Source organism: Scyliorhinus canicula, chromosome 5, assembly GCF_902713615.1.
Source record: "Scyliorhinus canicula chromosome 5, sScyCan1.1, whole genome shotgun sequence".
Classification (NCBI taxonomy): Eukaryota; Metazoa; Chordata; class Chondrichthyes; order Carcharhiniformes; family Scyliorhinidae; genus Scyliorhinus; species Scyliorhinus canicula.
The window spans coordinates 178,052,300-178,080,017 of record NC_052150.1 but is presented as its reverse complement, the minus strand read 5'-3'; the positions used below and the strand labels follow the sequence as shown (position 1 = coordinate 178,080,017).

The 27,718-nt window shown below is 49.1% G+C and overlaps 1 protein-coding gene across 1 annotated transcript in view; it reads right to left on the bottom strand.

Moving 5' to 3' along the window:
- Positions 1-27,718, bottom strand: part of gpr158a (G protein-coupled receptor 158a) — an 827,720-nt gene that overhangs the window by 157,558 nt on the left and 642,444 nt on the right. The window contains exon 6 of the mRNA XM_038798141.1: positions 5,332-5,441. Within this exon, the coding sequence (XP_038654069.1) occupies positions 5,332-5,441 (110 nt within the window). The remainder of the gene's footprint in view (positions 1-5,331; positions 5,442-27,718) is intronic.

The following is a 27,718-nucleotide window of genomic DNA, read 5'->3' as shown; positions in this document are numbered from 1 at the left end:
GACCAGACAGGGCCCACCTGGTAAAGGCATCCCGGCCCTTTGAATGCCTGAGCATCGATTTCAAAGGGCCACTCCCCTCGACCAATCGGAATGTGTACTTTCTAAACGTAATAGACAAGTTCTCCCGCTTCCCCTTTGCTATCCTGTGCCTCAATATGATATCCCACACAGTCATTATGGCCCTGCACAGCATCTTCATCCTGTTTGGTTTCCCCAGCTACGTACACAGCGACAGGGGTTTGTCCTTTATGAGAGACGAGCTGCGTCAGTATCTGCTCGACAAGGGCATCGCCTCGAGCAGGACTACCAGCTACAACCCCAGGGGGAACGGGCAGGTGAAGAGGGAGAACGCGACGGTCTGGAAGACCGTCCTACTGACCCTCTGTTCCAGGAATCTCCCCACCCCCCATTGGCAGGAGGTCCTCCCCAACGCGCTTCATGCTATTAGGTCCCTCCTATGCACCACCACCAACCAGACCCCTCACGAGCGGGTATTTGTTTTTTCCAGGGGCACTACCACGGGGGTTTCGCTCCCAGCATGGTTGAAGACACCGGGCCCGGTTCTCCTCCGGAAGCACGTCCGGACCCACAACACTGACCCACTCGTGGAGAGAGTGCTCCTACTCCACTCAAACCCTCAATATGCGTTCATTGAATACCCTGACGGCCGTCAGGACACTGTTTCCCTCCGGGACCTGGCGCCTGCAGGTTCCAGCTCCGACACTACTACCGCCGAGGTACCCCTCACACTACATCCCACCCAACCCCCTGCGCCCGGCGCCCCCACGCCTGCAGATTCACTGCCCGTGCACCGCGCCCCCGCGCCAATGGTTTGCCGGCGCTCCCCGTCACCAGTCGAACCAGTCGGGTACGAAGCTCGGACCGAATCACCCCCGGAGTCCGCCATGGTACCCTCGCCGACCGCCACCACCCAGCCACCAGAAGAGGCTGCAACCCCGGGGCTTCGCAGATCTCTGAGGATGACTCGACCATCGGACAGACTCAATTTATAGGCCCATCAACCCCGCTGGACTTGATTTTTTTACAGGGGGTGAATGTGGTGAATCACAATCTAGTAATTCACACTGTGTTATATTGTATGTGTTGTGTTCTTGTAAGCTCGGTACATGAGCAGTTGCGCGGCTCTGCCCATAGCGGGAGATGAGGAGTTTGTACTGGGCTCCACCCTTGGCTCCAGCCATGGTTCCGTCCATGGCTCCTCCCACTAAGCGGAAGTATACAGCTTTGCAGTCGTTGAGCCTGCCTGCCAGTTCATCTCGTCGCAGGCAGGCTCTGTTGTAAGACTATTAAAACCACTGCTCACATCCAACCATGTGTCTTGTGAATTGATGGTCACATCAGTTTGGTGGCTTTCCACCTAATTAAGGACATCAGACTCTCGAAGCTGGGGTGGGGGTGTGGAGGGGGGAGCGGGGGAATGGAGAGACAATCACAGGTGTTCTAGCTTGAAAACAGCATCAAGCTGCAATAGAGTGTAATTAAGCGAGAGAGCGCTTCAAAATGGAGGCACCTTTCTCCACTTTTGTGAAATGTAAATCAAAATTTGACTTTCGTAGATTAAACAAAAACTCTGTGAGGGTGGGAGTGGGAAAAACTTCTCTCCAGGATGGCCCGCAGATGGTCCTGCATCCAGACAAACAGGGAGGGCCTCAGGCCTCTGGTCTGGTACTGGGATGCCTTTTACAGCCTGTTAAATCTCCCCCAATACCTGTGGGAACCTGGATGCCCAAGAGAAAATTCCATTCACCTTCCTTTAAGTAGCCTCAATATGTTTTTATCAAGTCATTTGTGGTAGGCTTGCCACTCGCCACATCCTGCCTCCAAAAAGATTGTTACGGCGCCCTGGGTGAGTGCACAGTCAGTTCTAGCCCCACAGAGTTCCAACATAAGTGATTAAACCAATAATTTGTGTATTTTCCTGAGATCTTTAACCCTTGACTACTCCAATGACTTACAGGCAACAGATTTATAAGTAAAACATTAACAAACTGTTTATTTATAACAAGAGTAAAAGATGAACATATAATGGAAATAATGGAACAATGGTCTACTAGTCTAACTATTCCCAAAACCCCATCCCACCCTCTACCCAGATACACACAAGACAAACAATTGGTAGATGTTAGGGAAAGGATTGAAAATAACAGGGATTAAAAGGGTATGAGAGATTGGAGGAACTTTGCTGCTGGAGTTAAGGTCTTTGTAGATGTTGATATCTTTAGAATATGAGGTATTGAACCGTCAGTTGGTTTGGATCTTCAAGCTGGAGCGCTCAGGCCAGACTCTCAGGCTGTGGGATCCCCTCTGGGAACACATTTCAACTTGTGTTGAGCTGAGCCTTACTCTCAGAAGATGCCCTTCAGGTATGCTCAGTTTCTGATATGTGGTCAGCTTCAGTAGACTCACCAACACCTTCCCCTTCCGCAACTCTATCTTCAGGCTTTGAGTACTCACTAACTGCTCTGTTATCGGAAGGGAGTTCCAGCTAGGATTTGAGAGAGAATTCCCCTCTTTTGGAAGAGAGATTCAAAAAGGATTCTGCTTATCTCTGCGGCTCCAAAGCACACAGAGAATCACCCAGCAGGACATTTCAGAAAAAAGCACCAATCCACACCGAAGAATTGCTTAGCCCCGGGACTGCAATAGAGCTCATTGGTTGCTAGCCAAGTCCATCAAAATGACATCGCGGACTATGCATACTGAAACAAAGGGATCTGCCTGATAAGTCCACATAGGAGCTTGCAGTGGGCAGGGTGTAGGGGTTCCAAATCAAAAGTCTGTAATGTTACATAGGACAGGAATTAAAAAGAGGAACAACAGACAAGGATTTAACAAATTTCTTACAAGATCACAGTCCATCTGATCCCAGGCCCAGTTAAACAACAAGCCCTATCTCTCAGCTTGTGAAACATTCTTTTATATAAGACACAAGAAAATCAATGTAAAGAGTCCATTAATTATAACTATGGATTGGTATTTAGTTCTGATTGTAATGCACTGTATTTCTTAGAACAGCAATACTACCAGCATAAAAATGCAAAGCATTTTATAGCTTCATTTATAAATATTAACAATGTATAACTATATTTATCCACAAAATGTGCAGTAGAAGCTCAATTGTCTGCATTAACCATTTGGACCATTGCCAGAGCCTGCTCCTGTGGTTTATGACCACTTTGTTTCCCTGCTGTAAAAACTACTGACTTTCAGCCTCAGATCTCATCACTGACCCTTTCCGAAGCTAATCCCTTCATTCAGTCTCCATCAGAGGTGACAGCCATCCCCCTCGGAAACCAGTCCACCTCTAGAGCCAACCCCCACTGTAAGTAACAGCAAAGAAAATCAGGATGCTTTTTTTGAAAAGAAAAAATATGTTGCACAGCAAACTATTCCAGGTATTGGGATGTCAGTAATTTCTCCTTTCAGGTGGAAACGTCATTTAGGAATTGTAAAATGAATAACCTAGTGCAGATTTAAATTTTCTTCCATTAATGAAATGTCAGAGGAGGTCATTCTAATTGGGTCATTAATGTTAATATCAGTTAATATCAACATTGCCACTTCTTGTGGATCTTTTCCAATTTTAACATGCATTGAAGTCAATGAAAATGAAACTTGTGCGATGTAAACTAGTGTTAAATCCACAGTAAGCAGGATGCATAGACGATAGGTAAAAATTAACAAAAAGGTTTATTACGATACAAATCCAAACTCCTCCATCCCCTGAGGGTCTCCTTCCCTGACCTGCAACCAGGCTGGATGTTTTATGTGAGTTGGGGTTCTCCCTGTTAAGGAGAAGCCCCGCCCACTTAAAGTAGCACTTAATACTCCGGGAGATCATTGGAAATCATATTGTCCTGATCCCTCCATTGGGGGTATAATAATGAGACAGCATATCTGATGTCCAAATTCAAAATTATACACATAGAATTTACAATAGTTCTTATTTAAATAACCTTCCTACTGCCAGAAATAGGAGTCAAATTCATGCTCTGCTTAAGGTGGTTGGAGGGGGAGGGTAACAAGAAGGCTGATTCCAATTGTTCGGGTGGAGTTTGATGCCTTTACAGTCGAGAAATCTATTTATTTCCTCCTAAAATATATTCAGTGATTTGTCCTCTAAAGCCTTCTGTGGTAGAGAATTCTAACAGGTTCACCACCCGCTGAGTGAAGAATTTTCTCGTCATCTCAGTCCTAAATAAGGTACCCCGTATACTGAGACTGAGACCCTTTGTTCTGTACCCTTCAGCCAGAGGAAGCATTCTTCCATCCAGTCTGTCCTGCCCTGCAGAATTTTATATGCTTCAATGAGATTCCTTTTCATTCTCCGAAACTCCAGTGCATGCCAGCATGTCGACCCAATCTCTCCTCATAGGACACACATAAAGCATGCTTGAAGCAACTGTCAGTGAACTACCAGCTCAATTATATTAAAATCTGGTCTGGAGGTGTCACTTGTGGTGTCGGTTTGGTCTCCATTTGCAGTGCTTTTAATGTGATATCTTGCTGTGTTGAGGCCCATGACAGTTTCTCCTCTCCCCTCAAGACAAAGCCACAACTTGCCTTGTGTACAGAGCAATAGAACTCCCGGTTACTGACATTTTGATTAACTGGCATTCCCAGAGCATGCCAAATAATAATAAAAAATCTGTATGTAGGACTGTTCATTACAAAATGCTAAACTCCTGGGTGCAGAGCCTCACCTGTGACAAAAACATAGTGTGAATTTGCCCACCTCTAACCCATAATTTCCTTGACGTTACTGGGAGGAAAATCTTGGGCTGCATAAGGGAAACTTTCCCCAATATCCTTCTGGTTAGTGATGTTTTGCAGCAGGGTTCAGCCAATGGAAAGAGCATATAATGTACGGCAGTTTTGCTCCTTAACAAACAGTGTTTTCATCTTTAATAATAATAATAATCTTCATTGTCACAAGTAGGCTTACATTAACACTGCAATGAAGTCACCATGAAAAGCCCTTTTGAGTACACGGAGGGAGAATTCAGTCATCCAAATCACCTAACAGCATGTCTTTCGAGGCTTGTGGGAGGAAATTGGACGAAACTCAGGGGAAACCCACGCAGACACGGGGAGAAGGTGCAGACTCCACACAGACATGACCAAACCGGGAATTGAACCTGTGACCCTGGCCCTGTAAAGCAACAATGATAGCCATTGTGCTACCGTGTCTCTGAGCAAGGGTTAAGCTGTTGACACACTGAGTTCTTAACCCGCATACTAATCTGCAGAGCAGTCGCCAGCACAGAAAGGGCAGCTGTGAAGAAGGATGTGAGATAACGGAGACTTTACCTGTACAGCTTGAGAATTACAGTTCCATAAACAATCGCAAAGCCTAGAAGACGCACCCATCGAAGAAGAATACATCTGAATATACTTGGCTCAAAGTACAGTATAACAACCTGCAGGAAGAAAACAAAGGCAATTATTTTGGTGTCTGTTTGAGGAGAATGTAACACTTGGAGCATGCAGTGTCCACATAAAGTATTAAAGCTGTTGGTACAGGGAAAATGAAAAGTAAATCTTTCTTGATTCTGAGCCCTCTTTATCTCATTAAAAGTGTTCCTTTAAATATTATGCAAACCGGTGGCTTCACTGGATGGGGATTTTGGTGACCCCTTTCCATTATGACCTGGGTTCAGGCTGTTTTTGATATATCACAGCCTTAAACCCAGCGATGAAAGAGCAGTGTACTCAATTATTGTATACCATTGTTCCTATGATTAACAGCGGTCTGTTTGTTAAATAGGATGGGAATAGAGGGAGACGGACCCCGGAAGTCTGAAAGATTTTAGTTTAAACGGGCAGCATGGTTGGCGCAGGCTTGAAGGGCCTGTTCCTGTGCTGTACTTTTCTTTGTTCCCAATTCATTTTTTCCAATCAAGGGGCAATTTAACATGGCCAATCCACCTAGCCTGAACATCTTTAGGTTGTGGGGGTGAAACCCACTGAAATAGAGGGAGAATGTACAAACTCCACATGGACAGTGACCCAGGGCCAGGATCAAACCTGGGACCTCGGCATCGTGAGACAGCAGTGCTAACCACTGCGCCATCATGCGGCCCCACGGACATGGAAGGAGTTGGCCTCTCAGCCGTTCGGACCTGTTCCACCATTTGATAAGATCATGTTTGATCTGATTGTGGTCTCAACTCCATGTTCCTGTCTGCCCTCCATAACTCTGGACTTGTCTATCAAAAATCTGTCTAACTCAGCATCGAATAAATTCAATGATTCAGCCTCCATTGCTTTCTGGGGAAGGAAAGTCCACATACTACTGACTCTCAGGGAAAATAAATCTCTAACTTCTGAAAAGGGAGACCTTTGGAGTGAGATCTTCAGCTGTTCATGCTGATAGAATCTCCCGGTCCCGCCAATGGCGCACCCCACTGCAGTGTTCCCGAAGGCATGAGGTGGATCCAGCAGCGGTACCATCGGCTGGTAGTAAATACATCACGGGGAGGCCAGGGAATCTTGCCCCTTATTCTTATACTGTGTCTCCTACTTTTATTCTCCCCCACAAGAGGACACATCCTTCCAGTATCTACCCTGTCAAGTTCCCTCAGGATCTTATGTGTTTCAATAAGATCACACCTCATTCTTCTAAATTACACCAGGCATAGGCCCAACCTGTTCAATATCGTATGGCCTCGTCATGCCCGACCTGGTGATGCGACAAATTTGTTAATTCTCATGAGAGTGAACATTCTCTAAACTGCTTCTAATGCAATGATACCCTATTTCAAATAAGGTGACTGAAACTGTGCGCAGTGCTCCTGTCACTCAGATTGATCAACAGAAATCTTTGGAAATAAAAGATGTTATAAGACAGTCATTTTGACGTTAAACTCCTCATTCTCCATTCAGTTATTAATTTTTGTAGTTGTCTTTGCAGCAGAAAGTGTAGGAGTTCTTTGTCTCATACATGTAGAAGGGTATCTCAGTAAAATCAAAATATACACATCAACGGCAGATTGGAAAGTTATAAAAGTTAAAATGACATCCTTGCACCAGCCGGATACAAACATATAGGTTCTTGGATTTGTCACTTAGGTGAGCACACTTCCCTTTAGGAAGTTGAATGTAGGTCCAGTGGTCTGGATGCAGCGACTTGAGTTGATGGGAATTTACCCGGGGATTGCGAACCCAGAAAGAATACATTTTCCCTATTGAGACAGAGATTCATCAGAAGGATAACAGCATTTTCCAAAAAAAGGTGAGACAATAAATTCATCCACACCAGCTCATGGTGATGAGGGTGTATAAAGTATTGTTCTCTACAAGCAGATGGATTTCAATCTATTCAACAAACTGGAGATCAAATGGTATTAATTTCAGGGGCGGGATTCTGTCAGCCCGGGGCCGGGCTAGAGAATCCCCACGACCTGCGCGAATCGCGCCACGCCGCCCTGACGCCGGCACGTGATTCTCCGCAGAGCAGAGAATCGACGCCATTGGAGCCAGTGTGATTGGCGTGGCGCCGGTCGGGGGCCGCTCTATGCGGCCGGCCCGCCGATTCTCAGCCCGGGATGGGCCAAGTGACCACCGTAAAATAGCTGAGTCCTGCTGGCGATGCCCACACCTGCTCTCAGCTGGCGGGAACTCGGTGCGGAAGACTCGGGGGGGGGGGGGGGGGGGGTGGTCTGTGGGAGGAGGGGGGTGGCGGGGGGGCTCCGATGTGGCCTGGCCCTCGATCGGGGCCAATGATCGGCGGGCTGGCCTCTCTGGCTGGCGGCCTCCTTTCATCCGCCCCGCCCCTGTAGTCCTGCGCCATGTTGCGCCGGGGCCGGTGCATTGAAGGAAGCCACTGCACATGCGCGAATTGGCACCGGTGCCACTGTGCATGAGCAGATCTAGCGGCGCCCATTTGATGCCGGGATCAGCAGCTGGAGTGACGGCATTTCTGACGGCGTCAACACTTAGCCTCAGGATCACATAATCCCGCCCCAGATGTCTGAGGATCTAATCTTAAATTAGTCTTGCCAATTTAGATCAATCTCAGACACCGATCTCAACAAATTTATAATGAACAAATAATTAAAGCTAAATTACTGTGACATAGCCAATTAGCCCGTATTATTTGCATACTCATTTAAGCTAAAGTGCTGTTAACTCTGGGGGTAAAGTTCAACTACAATGAGGGTCCAAAGGGGCAGGAGTGCATTGGATTGACCAGGCATACAATGGGTGGCTGATCCACTACTAACCGTTTTGTTCCCCTATCAGAGTCTAGTTTCGCTTCCTATCATTTTGAAGTAATTACCAAATTGTTAGTTTGTAGTTTTGTTCAGAGTTCTTTTAAATTTGGCACCAAAGGGTTAATTCTATCAATGGTTTTGCAGCTTTGCAGCCTCAATCAAATTTGGTTGGCCAAGGCATGGGATCAAAGCTGGGCATGTTTGATCAAAAAGATCCAGCAAATGAGGCCTGACTTAAGAGATGAAGATATTCTGTCAGCAGTACAGTCTGTGTAGACATTAAGTCAACCTACCTGGTGATCAGCACAAAGTATTTGCCACAGGATGAAACTATAAGCAAAAGTGTCATGTCTGACTTGGTTGATGCTTCTGGCTACCTATTCTGATGTACAAAGGATTGAGAACTGTGGGGGGTAAAAAGAGCAAAGAATATCACTGGAGAAGGAAGTGGGCAATGTTTCTAAGCAGGTGTGACTTGACTAACCCAGCATCTGTCTCGCACAAAAGGAACATTCCAGCATGTCCCACTGAAGGTATAAAACCCCTGAGTGCAAGAATGATCGGTGGCAGCCGATGCGGTCAACAGGAAGAAGAGCACGGAGACCATAAAGGCAACTGGCTGATTACATTCAACTGTGGACTGTTCAATTGCAGTGTGAATAAACTTGCAGCCACAATATTGTAAGCTACTGCTCCTTTGTCTAAAAACTCACATTTAAATAATAAATTTATATTCAGGACCACCTAAAATCATAGTTAATTTTGTCATCGTAGAGGAAAAGAACTTGTCAAAGAACTGAGCATATATTTACCCTACCATTTAGATCTTGATGTAAGATTGGTCGTGTAAATATAATCCTACGGCCGAACCTTTCTGGCCGGTCACATTGGCGGGATTTTTCATCCTGCTGATAGCACATACCCACTGTGTGTTTCCCAGATGGGCGCATTCAACGGGAAACCCTGTTGACAACAGCAGGGTCAGAAGATTCCATCGCTGGCCAACAGAGAGTTGCTGCAAAACACATGACGGGCTGCACGGAAAATCAAGCCCTAAGAATTTGGTGAGCCAAATTTAGGCATCATCAACTTTTTGGAAGAGAATGGATGATATAGAAAACCAGAATAGGCTAAGGTCTCTCCTGCTGCTTCTATTTGAAATTAATTAGATTCAATTTGTATTTTGCACCATTTGTTCCTGATCCTCCTGAATATCCAACATTGAAACAGTTGTCTCCATAAAGCACACTCTGGCACTAACACCAGTAGGCAGATGCCATCCATTGTGAAACTTCTGCAAAGGTGTCTTCCAGGCTTCATCATCAGCTCCTGACTTAACTTAAAAACATTTCAGGCTTCAAAAAGGGATGAACACGTATTCTAGGTCTGAGCTTCACTAAGGAGGTGGCACAGCTCCCGGCTTTGCCAATTGATGATGTCTACTACCCAGATGTGTATCCTTAAACCAGGCATATCGGGCTGGCTTCTCCCTTCTGGGGACTAAGTCCCCATGCCGATGGCAAAACCGGCGCCAACCACTCCGGCGTCAACAGCCCCGAAAGTGCGGAATACTCCGCATTTTCGGGGATAGGTGGACGCCGGAGGGGTTGGCACTGCTCCAGCCAGAACAGCCGGCGTGATTCCGCGCATGCGCAGACCGGCCAGTGTAGTTTTGCGCATGCGCGGTTCTCTTCTCTGTGCCGGCTCCCGGGCAATATGGCGGAGGCCTACAAGGGCTGGGCATGGAAGAAAGAAGTCCCCCCCATGAAACAAGCCCACCCGCAGATCGATGGGCCCTGATCGCGGGCCAGGCCACCGTGGGGGCCCCTCCCCGAGGTTGGATCCCCCCCAAGGACCGCCCCCGCATACTCACCTGCCAGGTCCCGCTGTGCGTGAGGTAAGTAATTCACGCCGGCGGGACTGGGCAAAAATGGTCGACCGCTCAGCCCTTCGGGGCCCGGAGAATCGCGGGTGGGCCGCTGTCAATGGCCCCCGACCGGCGTGACGGGAATCCTGCCCCCACCCTTAAAATTGCGTTGGAGAATACAGCAGCTGGCATCGGGGCGGCGGGGTTGTATCCGCGCCTTCCCCCAGGGATTCTCCGACCCGTCGGGGGTCGGATAATCCCGGCCATCATTTATAATTTGTTTGGATTATTATCTGCTTGTACTAAGGCACCTACAATGATCCCCTTCAACAATATTTTGGCAGAAGCTTAATGGAGATATTTCAGGGCATGATCATCACTTCTAGGGTCCAAATGTTCAATTCTGACATATTTTTAACTCAAGGAATTCTAACATCACTATCCTGGGGCGGAATTCTCCAACCCCCCACAGGGTCGGGGAATCGCCCGGGGCAGACGTAAATCCCACCCCCGCAGTGGCCGGAATTCTCCGTCACCTGGGAATCGGTGGGAGCGGGAATCACGCTCCGCCGATCGGCGTGCCCCCCGCGGCAATTCTCCAGCCCGCAATGGGCCGAAGTCCTGCCGCTGACAGGCCTCTTCCGCCGACATGGTTTAAACCACCTCTGTGCCGGCGGTATTGACGGCGCGAGCGGGCCCCCGGGGTCCTGGGGGGGGGGCCCGGGGCGATTGGACCCCAGGGGGTGCCCCCACGGTGGCCTGGCCCGCGATCAGGGCCCACCGATCGGTGAGCAGGCCACTGCCATGGGGGCACTCTTTTTCTTCCGCTACCGCCATGGCCTCCACCACGGCATAGACGGAAGAGACCCCCTCCACCGGGCATGCGCCGATGGTGACGTCAGCGGCCCCTGACGCTCCAGCGCATGCGCGGACTGGCGAAGGCCTATCGGCCAGCCCCGATGCCGGGCGGCGTTGTGCCAAAGGCTGTTGCCGCCAGTTTTGGCACCATCGACGGAGCGGGAGCCACTCGGCATGGGCCTAGCCCTTAAAGGTGCGGAGAATTCCGTACCTTAGGGGAGGTCCGACACTGGAGTGGTTGGTGCCACTCCACTACGCCGGGACCCCCCGCCCTGCCGGGTAGGGGAGAATTTCGCCCCTGATTTATTGACCTGGATTTTCGCTTCCAAGGCAGGCCGTACTTGCCTTAGGAAAAAGTGTCCCAAATGACTGAAAATTCACTCCAGAGAGGTGAAGAGTGGAATTTGACCAGCCAACCTCAATGCCAATTGAAGATAGACACAGGGGCTGCAAAGTGCTGAAGCGGACTGTATAAAAAGCCCACCTCGATTCTCTGGGACTTAATGCTTCTGTCAAAGCAAATCTTCTTAAAAATTCAGTTCTACTCTTAACACTCACGCCCCTCATCCACTCCCCCTGCCCACACATGTCAACTCATGACCACCACCCACCACCCTTTGTCCTTGCACCACAACTCGTTCAGTGTCCACCATGGACAAACCTCAAGAACCATGCAGAGATGAAATAAAATAAAGTTCTAAATAAAGTTCTAAATATCTCTTGCAGAGTTCACTATATGAAGAAAAAAACTCTAATTTATGCCAACTCATTCAGTATATGTAAATCTCCTCAATTACTTAATGCATAACACTTGTATTCATTACCTCATATTAAAATCAGCTTTCCATTAATAACCTCTTTTGAGCTCTCATTCAAACCGTGAACTTCCAACCCCTTGTTAATGATAGGGTGTAGAGAGCAGTCAAGCATTAATAATGCTGTAATGATAGCATTTAAGGTTATGTCAAACAGCTACTGAACCTGGAATGTACGCACCCTCATGGGTAATGATAAAAACATATACAATCATAAATGAGTTCAAGACTTCCTGGAGATATCCACGTTCAAAGCACTGGCACATGATCCAATCCCGAGACCAAAAGGATGCCCTCATCACCAAAGCGATGGCTAGCACAGAGGACAGCTGGACAGACCACCAGCTCATCCATTCCCTATATCCAACAAACCCCATCAGATGAAGATATAGGAACTCAGAAAAAAGATCAACATTGAGCGGCTTCAAGAGCCAAGCATGCGAGTGAACATCCAAAAGTGTCTTCTCCAAAATCTTCAACATGTTCATTCTGATGGAGTGGAGGAAAACTGTAAAGAGCTGACGGTGTCATCATCTCAAACTGTGAAGAAACCATTGGCTACAAGACCAGGAAGCACCGAGACCAGTTCGACAAGAACGACCACACCATCAAAGACATCATTGACAAGAAGAGGAAAGCTCTTTGTGCCTGGCAGAGTGCCTGGCAAGGCAAGGCAAAGAGGAGAGCCCATTAATTAGGAAAGGCGGAGGTACAAAGAAGAACTAGGGAAAATAACAACCAATGGTAGACTGAGAAAGTGAAGGAGCTGAAATCCTCACCGACTAGCATGACACCCATGGCTTCTTCAGTGCCACCAAGGCAACATACGGACCCAACACCTCAACCTTGTGCAGAGTAAGGGTGGAACTCTATTTAAAGAGAAAACATCAGCCTTCGATAGAGAGAACACTTTAAAGAACTCCTAAACCACGATACAATCATAAATGAGGATGTGTTTGAGGAAATGCCCCAGCTATCCATCAAGATGATCTTGGTCTCTCAGCAAGTATGGATAAAGTGATAGCCGCAATTAAATTCAGGAAAAATGGAAATGTTGCCGGAGTGGCTGGGACTCCTGTGGAGATTTCCAAACTTGGAGAAGAAGAGATCAGCCGTCATCTCCATCAGCTGTTCCTGAATATCTGGGACAGAGAAGAAATTCCTGCTGATGCCAGGGATGGTGTTATTGCCTCCATCTTCAAGGAAGGAGACAAAGCGGACTGTGGGAACTACAAACTGTGGGAAGAATCTCCCTACTCTCCATTGCCAGGAAGATCATTGCCTGAAATTTGGCTTCTCCCAGTCTCTGAAGAAATCCTCCCAGAAAGACAGTGTGGCTTCCAACCAAACCATGGAAAAGGGACACGATCTTCACTACTCATCAACTTCAAGAGAAATGCCAGGAGCAACATCAACCACACAACATGGATTTCATCGATCTGACCAAGGCTTTTAACTCAATCCATCGGGAAGTGCTACGGAAAGCCCTGTCAAAGGACGGCTGTCCAGAGAAATGTATCAACATTCACCAACTCCTCCACAACAGGATGTCAGCGACAGTCCTCACCGACAAAAATAAGATAGAAACCTTCAAGGTCAAGACTGGAGTCAAGCAGGGATGTGTCATCACCCCAATCTTTTCTCCATCTGATCACCACCATCCTTCACCTTGTCAAGAACAACCTTCCCAGTGGATTGGAAATCGTCTACAGGATGGATGGAAAATATTTTAAACTCAACCGATTGAATTCCAAAAAGAAAACGACAATCACAGCACTTTTAGAACTTAAGTATGTGGATGACATCAGCATCTTCTCTCTCTCAAAAGAGAATCTCCAAGCCATGCTTGATGCTGTTGCGAAAGCATACCGAAGAATCGGTCTCAGCCTCAACCTCAAGACGACTCAAGTCCTGTACCAACCCCCTCTAGGGCAAGATCCAGTCTCTCCCTCCATCAAGAGCAATGGATAAACTTTACCAAATGTGGAATATTTCCACTGGGGAGCCACCTATCTGCAAAGGCTGTCAATGATGTGGAGACCCAACATCGTATCCAATCCGAGTGCCTCTTTTGGACGCCTAAGGATGAGAATCTTTGATGACCATGGCATTTGTCATAACACCAAATCTTAATGTATAAGGTAGTTGTCCTCCCAACTCTTTTATATGACTCAGAAACATGGACCGCATACAGACACCATCTCAAGGTCCTGGAGTGGTACCATCAACGCTGACTGAGACAGATAATTTGCATTAGCTGGGGTGACAGGTATACTAACATCAGCACATCAGCGTCCTTCAAGGAACCAAGAGCAGCAGCATGGACATCATTGTGGGTTTCTTTGTGATTCTTATTATTAAGATAGATGTCGTAGAGTTCACAAAGACCACAGAAGCTAAGCTGAATAAAAAAGCTAACATTTATTGCACTATTTATTAAAGTTTGATCACTTACTCCTATAGCAAGCAATAATCTAGTAATCTACAAATTAGATTCTATTAACACTTGTCTCTACACTCTATCTATAACTGTACTCTGCATTCTCTAGACCTCTCCTCCACATTCTCTCCAGCCCTCACCCAGGAGCCTGAGTGTCAGCCATGATCATCCAAAATAGACTATGTTGTCTAGCCTTGTACTTAGGATGTTAGAGTCCAGACTGTCAAAGCAAATCTTCTTCACAATACTCAAGAAAGTCTCCCAAAAAAGAGGAGGACAAAGGAAGCACTACAAAGACACTATTAAGGCTTACTTCAAGAATGCAACATAGATGTCAATGCCTGGGAGACCCCTGCTCATAAGAGACCTACTTGAAGGAACCATCTGATTGAAGGAACACAATTCTTTGAGGACATCCGACTGTAAGAGGAGGCCCGGAAAAGAAGTCTGAGAAAGGAATACCAGCAATCAAGAGTCCAAGGACCGATCCCACCTCCTGGAACTGCCTGCCAGGTGTACGTTAGAAGATGTGGCTCAAGGACTGGGCTCATCATACCGCAAGGACCACAGAATCCATCACCAGTAACATGAGTTTCTTAAGTGAACAATTATACTCGTTAGCAAGTGATGGCCGAAGAATGATAGCACTTAGGGTTATGTCGAGCAGCTATTGAAACTGCTAGAACATGTTTGTTTTCAACTCTCACAGGCACCGGCTGGCAGTTTTTTCAATTTTTAAAGAACTGGCCATTTAAATAACTTGACAGCTGAGGGTTCTACAGACCTTGGGCGGGATTCTCCCCTACCCGGCGGGGCGGGTCCTACCGGCGGCGAGAGTGGTGTGAACCACTCCGGCGTTGGGCCGCCCGGGAGTTGTGGAATCATCCGCACCTTCAGGGGCTAGGCCGGCGCCGGCGAAGTTGGCGCCTCGCCAGCCAGCGCGAAAGGACTTGGCACCGCGCCAACCGGCGCCAAAGGGCCTCCGCTGGCCAGCGCAAGTTGGCGCATTCACGGGAGCGGCAGCGGGTGCTGGCGTCATCCCAGCACATGCACAGGGGGGTTCTTCTCCGCACCGGACATCGCGGAGCTTGACAGTAGCCGGCGTGGAGGAAAAGAGTGCTCCCACGGCAAAGGCCTGCCCGCAGATCGGTGGGCCCCGATCGCGGGCCAGGTCACCTTGGGGTCACCGCCCGGGGCCAGATCCCCCTGCGGACTCTGCAGGCTGCTCATAGAGCCAGGTCCCGCCGATACGGACCTGGTTTGATTTACGCCGGCAGAACCGGGCGAAAACGGGCGGCCACTCGGCCCATTGCAGGCCGGAGAATTGGTGGGGTGGGGGGGGGGGTGCTGCCAGTGGCCGCTGACCGGCGCGGCGCGATTCCCACCAAAACCCCGGCGCCGGAGAATTCGGCAGCCGGCAGGGTGGGATTCACGCCACCTCCGGCAATTCTCCGGGCCTGGCGGGGGGTCAGTGAATCCCGCCCCTTATCTGTCCTTCATGAACACTTATTTTTAAAAATAAATTTAGAGTACCCAGTTCATTTTTTCCAATTAAGGGGCCACTTAGCGTGGCCAATCCACCTACCATGCACATCTTCGGGTTGTGGGGCGAAACCCACGCAAACACGGGGAGAATGTGCAAACTCCATACGGTCAGTGACCCAGGGCCGGGATCGAACCTGGGACCTCGGCGCCGAGAGGCAGCAGTACTAACCACTGCGCCACCGTGCTACCACTTCATGAGTACTTATGACTTCACTAAAAGGCCCTTAATCTAGTGAAAATAGAGTCTGGTTGAACTCAGCACTGAACGTAACAGATCCACGGTACGCTGACAACACAGTGCTACTTGAAGCATCTGAAGAAGCCCCACAAAATATCACAGATCAGAGAAAATCTAGAAGTTGAGAATATGGATTGAATAGGAACACCAAAAAGACAAAAAATATGGTGGTAGTTGGATGGAATGCATTATCAGAAACTAGAACGCAGATTGAAGTGGATGGTGTCACACTGGAATGTGTAGATAGGTTTGTCTATTCAGGACAAATGAAATCAGAAGATCGTGGATTTGATGCAGAAATCAGAAGAAAAGTAGAGCTAGCCAGAAGTAATTTTGTGAAGATGATGGATATGTTAACAACAAGAAAACTTAATCTTGTAACAAAGAAAAATGCACAAGGTGCTACCTGTATGCCTCAGAAAGCCAGACAATGAATACAGATCTGCGGAAGAAAATAGAGGCCTTTGAAATGAGGAAACTAAAACTTGTGCTTAAAATTCCATAGACAGACTGTAAGACAAATGAAGAGGTGCTTGGACTTGCAACAATAAAAATAACTCTTAAAAGTGACATCCAGAAAAGAAAATGTCAATATTTCAACCATTTCATCACAGATGAAAAGCTCCAGAGATTTCTTCCAGAGGGGAAAGTGGAGGGCAGCAGCAAGAGGGGTCAACCTAGGCACAGTTGGATAATTGACATCACAGAGTAGTCACAGACCAGCTACAGTGGACATGTGTGAATGGATCATGACAGATGAGCGTAACATGCCATGACAGCAGATCTCCTGGTCGGAGCAGCTACAAGCAGGGCAGGAGAGGAGGTACAAGTTAAAGATTGCTTCTAAATAAACTGCGCTTCATAAAAGTGGCCTGGTACATGATGACAACACTCAATTTTAAGCCATTTCCTCAGTTTAATGCAAAAGGTTTAAGGGTGATCAATAAAGGAAGTATTAGCAAGACTGCCTCATTGATGCAAAAATGATTTGCACTAGAAAGATAGACCTCAGCGTTCTTACTTCCATCGATCACACACTGATAAAATTATTTGTGATCAATGTTCTCTATTTCACAAGTGCGATAATGGACTCTAAATATGAAAGTCTTTGTTGGAGTCAGCAGGAATGGAGGGGCAAAGAGTGAAGTATCACAGTGCCATGAGGTTATGCAATAATTGATCAGCATTAGACATTATTTGTAAATAAGGAACATTTCCATCTCAATTTGGGTGGGGGAGATGGATGAAGACTTAATTCAAATGCTTCAATTTGCCTTTTCCTCTATAGTTCTAAATTCCTTTGTATATTTGTATGGAATTCACCCGCTGTTCAGTACTTAAGGCTGAATCAGAGCTTTGGGAGTAAGGGTTTCTTACATTTTAATTCAAATTGGCAAAGTTGTATATGAGCCACAAAGCCAAAATCTTTACAATGTTCCACTTAAAAAAAAATCTTTTCTACTTCTCACAGACACAGGTTGAATCACCAACAGAGTCAACAGGTTCAGATAATGGGATACACAAACTGATAATTGTACACTTTAAAAAGATTTAGAAGAGCAACAACTTTTATATTGTATCTTTAATGGAGGAAAATTCTTCAAGGTGCTTCACAAGTGCAATATCAATCAAAATTTGACACAGCGGAAGAGATTGTAATATCAAGACAGACAATGAAAAGATTGGCCAAGAGGTAAGTTTTAAGGAGTTCCTTCATGGAGGAAAGAGAGGTAGAAATTGAGGAAGTTTCTAGAAGGATTTCCAGAGCTTTGGGCCAAGGCAACTTAAAGAACAGCTGGCAATGGTGAAGTGATTCAAATCAGAAGTGGACAAGAGGCCAGACTTGGAGGGCCAAGGAGATCTTATAGGTCTGGAGGAGGTTTCCGGGATAGGGGGATTTGAAAATGAGGATAAGAATTTAAAAATCATGCCACTACCTGACTGGAAGCCAAAGTCCGTCTGTGGGGATTGGCGAATTGGGAAACCAAAAAGAAAATGCTGGAAAATCTCAGCAGGTCTGGCAGCATCTGGAAGGAGAGAAAAGAGCTAACATTTCGAGTCCAGATGACCCTTTGACAAAGCTAAAAGGTATAGAAAGTGAGAGATATTTATACTATAGGGTGAAGGAAAGAAAGATGAGTCATCACCCCAGAAATCTAGGGAAAAGAGTGCTAATGGCAGTCCCCAGAGAGAATAAAAGGTGTGACAGGCCAAACTGCAGAGAAACTAAAATCAGAGGGTAAACTGTGACAGATATGGGGGGAGGGGGACATGGGTGGGAGAGAGATAAAATGAGAAAAGGGGGGAAGGGGAAACAAAGGGGAGAAAAGGTCAGGAAAGGGTGAATAAGATAGGGGCAAAGAGTGGGGGGGGGGGAATATATAAAGAATGACAAGAAAGAAATAAAGGCAAAAGACAATTAAAATAAAATGGAATGAAAACAAAGGAGTCGAGGTGGGGTAGAGCTAATCATCTGAAGTTATTGAATTTGATGTTGAGACCGGAAGGCTGTAGTGTGCCTAACTGGAAGATGAGATGCTGTTCTTGCAGTTTGCGTTGAGTTTCACTGGAACATTGCAGCGGGCCAAGGACAGACATGTGGGCATGGGAACAGGGTCTTATATTAAAATGGCAAGTAATGGGAAGGTCTGGGTCCTGAATGTGCACAGACCAACCTTGCCAGTTTTGCTAATGTGTATGTGCTCATCTAAAGGATCAAATGTGACATCCAGGTTGTGAAAGGTCTGATTAAGCCTCAAATGTACTGTCTAAAATTAATCTGCAACATAGGTATGCTGCTCAGTCTGCACTGGGACTGAAAGCGGGAGAATGGAGATCAACAAGTCAGAGTGCTGAGACCTGTTAAAGCTGTGGGCAAACAGAGAACATGGCTCTGCCATCTGCGCATGGCAACTCATTCTTAGGGAGGAGAGCATGATGTGAAAGGCAAGGATGGTCCCAGTGAAGAGATACAAAATGAGCAAGTGTGTGTGGGGGGGGGGGGGGGGGGGGGGGGGGGGGGGGGGGGGGGGGGGGGGGGGGATTTAAAAAAAAGTATGAAGTATTATAGTATGTTTACATAGGGGGTACACTAAATGTAAGATTTAACAGTTATTGTAGCTGCATGCATAATTTATATTTAGCTTTCCATTGCCTTTTTCATTTAATTAATTTTGTGATATTTAAATTGCAAAACTTTAGAATTTTGAACTGATTAGCTGAACTTCCATCTTTCTAAAATAGCAACGGAACACAACTGAATGGTTAGGGCACTTAATAATGAGGCAGTAGCATTTGCTACAGAATAGCTATCAAGCTCCTTAACAATCCAGTTTTGCGTTTTGCTATTTCACAGAGGTGGAAATTGAGCCAAGTAACCTCTGCTTAACTCTAAGGTCTATCTAACAGCAATTGCTCCCGGGCCTGACCAATATCATGATCAGCAGGTCCAGGCAGTAGGTGATCGAGAGGATGATCCAACCCAACTGTCTGCTCCTCTACAGCGGCTATATTTGCAGCCTGGAGCGGGAGCACGTGCTGTCTGCTGAGGCCTTCCATGCCCGGTGGTCACCGCGAGGACTGGGGTGCTTTATCAATCCCTTTAATCGCATTTTATTGAATGTTTCAAATTTCCTTTGTGATTTGTTTATCTTTGATTCAGTATCCCTCTTTTGATTTATCCCTGGGTTTGTTTAATTTATTTTAATTGGCTAACTCATTGTGCTCCAAAGAGCTTTCTTTTCTTCGTTCTTAAAGGGCCAGATTCAGTTCCACATTTGAAGCAAAATATTGAATTGTGCACTGCATGTTATAACACTCCTACCATTATTCAACAATACATTCTCCAATTTGCTGTAAGAATGCTTTGGAAATCGACTTGTATGTAAGGTAAAACATGCAGTCAATAATTGAAGACTATTCAATTTCAAGCTTCAGTGCCTGCTTCAAAATCTTTTAAATTCTTTCATGAGTTTATGAGGCCCCAACATGGATTATGAGGAGAACACTGAAAACAAATTTTCCTTATTCCAGTATTCGGTCATGCTCTCTCCTGGAAGTATCACTTTGTGATTCACCTGGAGACCTTCATCCTCCACTAAATGAGGACTCTTCATATGTGAACCTTAACAGTGAGGCAGTTGAAATGGAAAACTTGACAGGATCACATCATAGATCAAACCCTAATGCTGAATAATCACAGCAGGCTGTCATTAGCGGTGGGCGGCACGGTGGCAAAGTAGTTAGCACTGCTGCCTAACAGCGCCAGATAACCCAAGCTCAATTCCGGCCTTGGGTGGCTAGGTTGTGTTTGCTCATTCTTTCCGTGTCTGCGTAGGTGTGGTGAATGTAATTCACACTGTAATATATATACCATATTATTGTAAGCACAGTTGCGTTGCCCGACCACTAGGGGGAGTAGCACTGGGAATGCATAGGAGTTTGTACACGGCTCCACCCTTGGCTCCGCCCACGGCTCCTCCCCTTGGACTGCTGTATAAAGATCGATGCCCAGAGCCAGCCGACCAGTTCATCCAGGGTTCATCGTGTTACAGGCTGGCTCTGTTGTAAGTAGATTAAAACCACTGTTCATATCTTAAAGCACGTGTCTCGTGAATTGATGGTCTCATCAATTTAATCTACTTAAGAAACAGTAAGGAACAATCATGGAATCAGCCCTCAAGCCTGAGCGACTGGAACTCGACCCACAGGATGCAGAGGCAAAATAAATCTTTTCGCATTGGCTCCGATGTTTTAAAGCCTACCTGGCTGAAGCAAGCACAGCTGAAATGACAGAGGAGCAGAAACTTAGCCTACTGCACGCGAGGGTAAGCCACAGAATTTCCACTCAACTAAACTGTACCGGCTCATATACTGAAGCCCTAGCGCGACTTGACAAAATGTATTTGAGGCCTGTAAATTAGGTCTACGCGCGACACGTGTTTACTACTCGCCGCCAGCGGCCTACGGAATCACTCGAAGAATTCCTCAGAGAACTAAAAACTCTATCTCGGGACTGTAACTATCAGGCTGTAACTGCTGCAGAGCATAGAGAACTTGCTGTCCGCGATGTCTTTGTTGCAGGCCTGAGATCAAATTACGTGCGCCAGCGACTGCTGGAAAAGGGGGCCCAAAATCTTGAAAATACTGTTGAACTTGCTACGACTATGGAGGTCTCATTTTGCAGCCTCACCTCGTTCCCTGTGGACGCCGCGACCCCGTCATGGGCCCCCGACCAGCGATTCCCCCGGGCCTGTGCTGTGCGGCCACCCAGCCACAATGCTGCCCCAGCCTGCCACTTTTGTGGCCACCCCCAGCACCCGCGGCAGCACTGCCCGACCCGCAACGCGACCTGCAGCAGCTGCGGGCAAAAAGGACACTATGCCAGAGTGTGTCTGGCAAAGAAAGCCCCAGCCTCTAACCCTCCCATGGCTCAAAGCACTCGTTCCCTGAATTCACAGGCCCGCAGGCCCCGAAATGCCGCAGCCTGTATGCCGACTCCGCCCCCACCCAACATGTGTGACTCATGGGGGCGGCCATCTTGGCAATACTCCTCCATGCGGCTGGCCATGTGCGGCTCATGGGGGTGGCCATCTTGGCAATCCTCCTCCATGCGGCCGGCCATGTGCGAACCATGGGGGCGGCCATCTTGGGATCCATCCCCTCCAAACTCTGAAACTCACCTCGACGACTACGAACTCAGAGGGCAGTCATCACGGGGCCACTCCAGCACAGCTGATCGAGCCACCGACTACCCGCAACTCAGCGCAGTCACACTGGACCAATCGCGCCCAAAGCACCTCCACAACTCGATGGCGACGGTCCAAATCAACGGGTACAGCACGCCGTGCCTTTTCGACTCCGGGAGCACTGAGAGCTTCGTACACCCAGATCTGGTAAGACGCTGTTCGCTTCCTGTTTTCCCTGCGCGGCAAACTATCTCCCTCGCTTCGGGCTCCCATTCTGTTCAGATCCAAGGGCGCACCGCCGCGACTCTCACAATCCAAGGTGCTAGCTATTCTAACTTCCAACTCTACGTCCTGCCCGAACTCTGTGCCCCACTCTTATTGGGACTCGATTTTCAATGTAATCTCAAGAGTCTCACCCTCAGTTTCGGCGGACCCCTACTCCCACTCACTATCTGCAGCCTAGCCACGTTGCGAATCTCCCCCCCTCCTCTCTTTGCCAACCTCACCCCGAACTGTAAACCCGTAGCCACCCGCAGCAGGCGATACAGCCTGCAGGATAGGGTGTTCATCCGATCGGAGGTCCAAAAGCTCCTCAGTGAGGGGATCATAGAGGCCAGCAACAGCCCCTGGAGAGCTCAGGTGGTGGTCGTCAAGACCGGGGAAAAATTCCGCATGGTTGTAGACTATAGTCAGACCATTAATAGATTTACGCTCCTCGATGCGTACCCCCTCCCCAGGATAGTAGACATGGTTAACCAGATCGCCCAGTATCGGATTTTTTCCACGGTGGATCTGAAGTCTGCATACCACCAGCTTCCAATCCGCCCGGAGGACCGCCACTACACGGCATTCGAGGCCGATGGCCGCCTCTTCCATTTCCTCCGGGTTCCCTTCGGCGTCACAAATGGGGTTTCGGTGTTCCAACGAGCAATGGACTGAATGGTGGACCAGTACGGGCTGCGGGCCACGTTCCCGTACTTGGATAACGTTACCATCTGTGGCTATGACCAGCAGGACCACGATGCCAACCTCTACCGTTTTCTCCAGACGGCTCAGAAACTAAATCTAACATATAACAAGGAGAAATGCGTTTTCCGCATGACCAGACTAGCCATCCTCGGCTATGTTGTGGAAAACAGAGTCCTGGGCCACGACCCGGACCGTATGCGCCCCCTCTTAGAACTCCCTCTCCCTCATTGGCCCAAGGCCCTCAAACGGTGCTTGGGATTCTTTTCCTATTACGCCCAGTGGGTCCCTCAATATGCGGACAAAGCCCGCCCACACTTTAAGGCCACACTATTTCCCCTGTCAGCTGAGGCGCGCCAGGCCTTCAACTGCATCAAGGAGGACATCGCCAAAGCGGCCATGTGGGCGGTGGATGAATCCACCCCCTTTCAGGTTGAGAGCGATGCCTCAGAGGTAGCTCTTGCAGCCACATTAAATCAGGCAGGGAGACCAGTCGCATTTTCCTCCCGAACCCTCTCTGCTTTGGAACTCCGACACTCGGCAGTCGAAAAGGAAGCACAAGCCATCGTGGATGCTATTCGTCACTGGAGGCACTACGTCGCAGGTAGGAGGTTCACCCTCATCACCGACCAAAGATCGGTTGCCTTCATGTTCGACAACTCGCAAAGGGGCAAAATTAAAAACGATAAAATTCTGCGGTGGAGGATCGAACTCTCCACCTATAGCTACGATATTAAGTATCGACCAGGGAAGCTCAACGAGCCCCCAGATGCCCTATCCCATGGGACGTGCACCAGCGCACAGAGCGACCGACTAAAAGTCATCCACAACGACCTCTGCCACCCGGGGGTCACCCGGCTCGCCCATTACATCAAAGCCCGAAATCTGCCTTTCTCCACTGAGGAGGTAAAAGCTGTCACCAGAGACTGCCTGATCTGTGCGGAGTGCAAACCGCACTTCTATAGACCAGACAGGGCCCACCTGGTCAAGGCTTCTAGGCCCTTTGAACGCCTCGCGATCGATTTCAAAGGACCACTCCCCTCAACTAACAGGAACGTTTACTTCCTAAACGTTATAGGCGAGTTCTCCCGCTTCCCCTTTGCTATCCCGTGCCCCGATATGACCTCCCACACAGTCATTAGGGCCCTGCATAGTATCTTCATCCTGTTTGGTTTCCCCAGCTACGTACACAGCGACCGGGGTTCATCCTTCATGAGCGACGAGCTGCGTCAGTACCTGCTCGACAAGGGCATCGCCTCGAGCAGGACTACCAGCTACAACCCCAGGGGGAACGGGCAGGTGGAGAGGGAGAATGCGACGGTCTGGAAGACCGTCCTACTGACCCTCCGGCCCAGGAATCTCCCAGTCTCCCATTGGCAGGATGTCCTCCCAGACGCGCTCCACGTTATTTGGTCCCTCTTGTGTACCGCCACCAATCAGACCCCTCACGAGCGGCTCTTTAGTTTTTCCAGGGGCACTACCACGGGGGTCTCTCTCCCGGCATGGCTGAAGACACCGGGCCTTGTACTCCTCAGGAAGCACGTCAGGGCGCACAAAACTGACCCCCTTGTAGAGAAGGTGCGCCTGCTTCACTCAAACCCCCAGTACACCTTCGTAGAGTTCCCTGACGGCCGTCAGGACACCGTATCCCTCTGGGACCTAGCACCCGCAGGATCCAGCACCCCCACTATCACTGCAGAGGTACCCCTCACTCTACACCCCACCCACCCGCCCCCTCGCGCTCCTGAGCCCACTAGCCCGCTACAATTGTTTCACGCACCCACACCGGCTAGCTCCCAGCGCTCCCAGTCCAACCAGACGGGTATGGAGCTCGGACGCAATCGCCCCCGGAGTCCGCCATCGTACCCCAACCCACAACACCCATCCAGCCACCACAAGAGGCTGCAACCCCGGTGCTCCGCAGATCGCAGCGGACGACTCGACCACCGGACAGACTCAATTTGTGAACCACCACCCGCGCCGGACTTGATTTTTTTGTAGGGAGTGAATGTAGTGAATGTAATTCACACTGTAATATATATGATACCATATTATTGTAAGCGCAGTTGCGTTGCCCGACCACTAGTGGGAATAGCACTGGAAATGCATAGGAGTTTGTACAGGGCTCCACCCGTGGCTCCGCCCACGGCTCCTCCCCCTGGACTGCTGTATAAAGATCGATGCCCAGAGCCAGCCGACCAGTTCATCCACGGTTCATTGTGTTGCAGGCTGGCTCTGTTGTAAGTAGATTAAAACCACTGTTCATATCTTAAAGCACGTGTCTCATGAATTGATGGTCTCATCAGTAGGTTTCCTCCGGGTGCTCTCGTTTCCTCCCACAGTTGTGCAGTTTTTTCCAGCACTGTTGATCGGTCGGGACGGAGTTGCCCAAAGTGCTGACGACCTCTGACACCTGTGCCCAGACACAGTGAATGGAGGCAACTGGCAGCCTCCTTTCCACCTCGGAATACAGGGCTGCCCGCCTCTCCACTATGGTGAGCAGCAGGGTCTCCCGTTCCCCGTCGGAGTATCTATTCCCCTGCAGAATCTACTCCCAGGTGTCTGGCTGCCATCTTGTTGGCTGGAACGGTGTGTGGGGAGTGAAATATGTATATGCGGCTGCAGCTTGTCAGCCTCCTGATTGTCAATCGCAAATCCGTTGTATCCACCACCGTTTCTCATTGGCATAGATTGTGTTCCACGTGGCGTCGGTTCGAGCCCCTTAATGGTTATTGACTTGGTCCAGGTGTGGTGCCGGTTTTGCTGTCGTGGAAGTCCACCAACTGGGTCCCGGCGTCAATGCTTAGGACTGGATTCCCCGATTTCCAGGCTGTATCCGGAGAATCTGTAGCATTTTACATCAAAAAAATTGGCGCCGCCCCAACACCACTCCTCCGACCAGTGAGGGGCTAGCAGCCGCACAACGTAAAACATCTGGCCTCCACCACAAAAACAGCTGGAGGATTACCGGACCATGACCACGCATGTGCACGGCAACGGCCTGCAGTGGTCGCGCTATACAACATGGCGCCAGTCACGCACTGACCTGACCTGTCATATAGTGCCCCCTTGGACACCCCCTCGCCATCCCCTGGCATTCGCCAAAGCCCCCCTGGCCAGCAGAACGGTTCCCGTCCGACTGTGGTGGTGCTGGACACAGTCTGCAGCTGCCACTCCGGGATCCCGACCGCTGAGACCACATGTCCTCCGCACGGTCGGGAACTCGGCCCAGAGGATGCACAGCATCGAGGGAGGGCCTCAGGTGACGTGATCAGGCCGTCCCAACGGCGTGCGGCACGCTCCACAATGAAGCCATTTTGGAGAGGGTGGAGCATCTGAAAACTGGCGCCACACCCAATTCCATCGTAAAAAGTGATTCTCCGCCCAACCACCGATTATGGAATTGGTGTCGGGGAACAGAGAATCCCGCTCTGAGTCTCAGGAATGGAGAATCCAGCTGGCGAGCTTTTACAGCTTTTCCCGCTGGAGGGATCTGCCTTTCCTGCTGAAGGAGATTTCCCAGGCGGGTTTCTTGGCAGTGGGATGGGCGACTCACGCAAAATGCGGTAGACATCGGCGGGGCTGGAATATCCCAGCAGCCACCATTGGCGAATTGCCTATGCTGCCAGAAAACACAGCTCAGGGCAGTGAGGGAGGGGACATTTTTCTGATTGAGCACAGTAACTGTGATAAATCATTTTCTGTTGTGTGGTAAACCACTGTTACACCTGTAATAGGTGATGTAAGGTAGGACCTGCACTACAGGTTCGCTGGTAGCCCCTGCCTGCTGGCTCCGCCCAGTAGGAGGAGTATAAGTATGCGTGTCCTCTATTCAGCAGCCATTTCGCCAGCTGCTGTGGGAGGCCACACATCTTACTGCAATAAAGCCACAGTTGTATCCAACCTTAGTCTTTGTACAATCATCAATTTATTGCAGTAAGATTTTCCACACGATGGACCTCCGAATCAAACCAGATCACCTGCAGCTGGATCCGCAATCAAGTGACGCCAAAAAGGCATTTAATCACTGGCTAGCTTTCTTCGAGGCCTATGTCAACTCAGCGACAACCCCTCCGACGGAGGCTCAGAAGATCCAGATTCTGTACTGAAGGTTGAGCTCCAGCGTGTTTCCGCTGATCCAGGACGCCCCGAACTATGCAGACGCCATGGCGCTCCTCAAAGAAAACTACGCACAGAAAACGAACACACTCTTCGCCAGGCACGTACTCGCCACTCGCTCTCAACTCCGTGATGAGTCCATAGAAGACTTCTGGCGGGCCCTAATCCCACTCGTCTGGAACTGTGACTGTCAGGCCGTTACGGCCACCTAACATTCCAACCTTCTTATGCGCGATGCGTTTGTAACGGGGATTAGGTCAGACCTCATACGCTACCGTCTGCTATAAGTGGCCACGCTCGACCTAGCTGAGACTAAAAAACCTTGCACTCTCCATGACAGTTGCCTCACGTAAAGCTCAGGCCTACCCCTTCGGCTGCTTGGCCCATCCCTCCTATCCCTCGTGGACCCCACAGACGGCCGCCCCAGCAGGGGCTTTACCCAACCAGTATGCCTGCGCCACACACCAACCTGCGCACCCCGGGGGTCCCCAATGTTACTTCTGTGATCAGCAGAAGCACCCCCGCCAACGCTTCCCGGCCCGCACTGCCATTGCAAGGCTTGCGGCAAAAAGGGGCACTACGCCGCCGTGTACCAGGCCCGCGCTGTCGCCGCTATTGCCCCCTCCCCCCTGACCTACACACAATGGGCGCTGCCATCTTCGACCAGGACCACGCGCGGCCAGTGGGTGCCACCATATTCACCTCCCCGGACTACACGCAGTCAATGGCCACCGTCATCTTCACCTCCCGGGGCCACACGCGGCCAGTGGGCGCCGCCATCTCCCCCCCTCAGTCCACGTGTGGTCCATGGGTACCGCCATTTTGTCAAACCCCGGCAACGTGCAGCCCATGGGCGCCGCCATCTTGTCCAGCCCCCTCATCACTAACGGAGACTCGAAAGGGAGATGGACCGAATGGTCGACTGGTACCGTTTGCAGGCCACCTG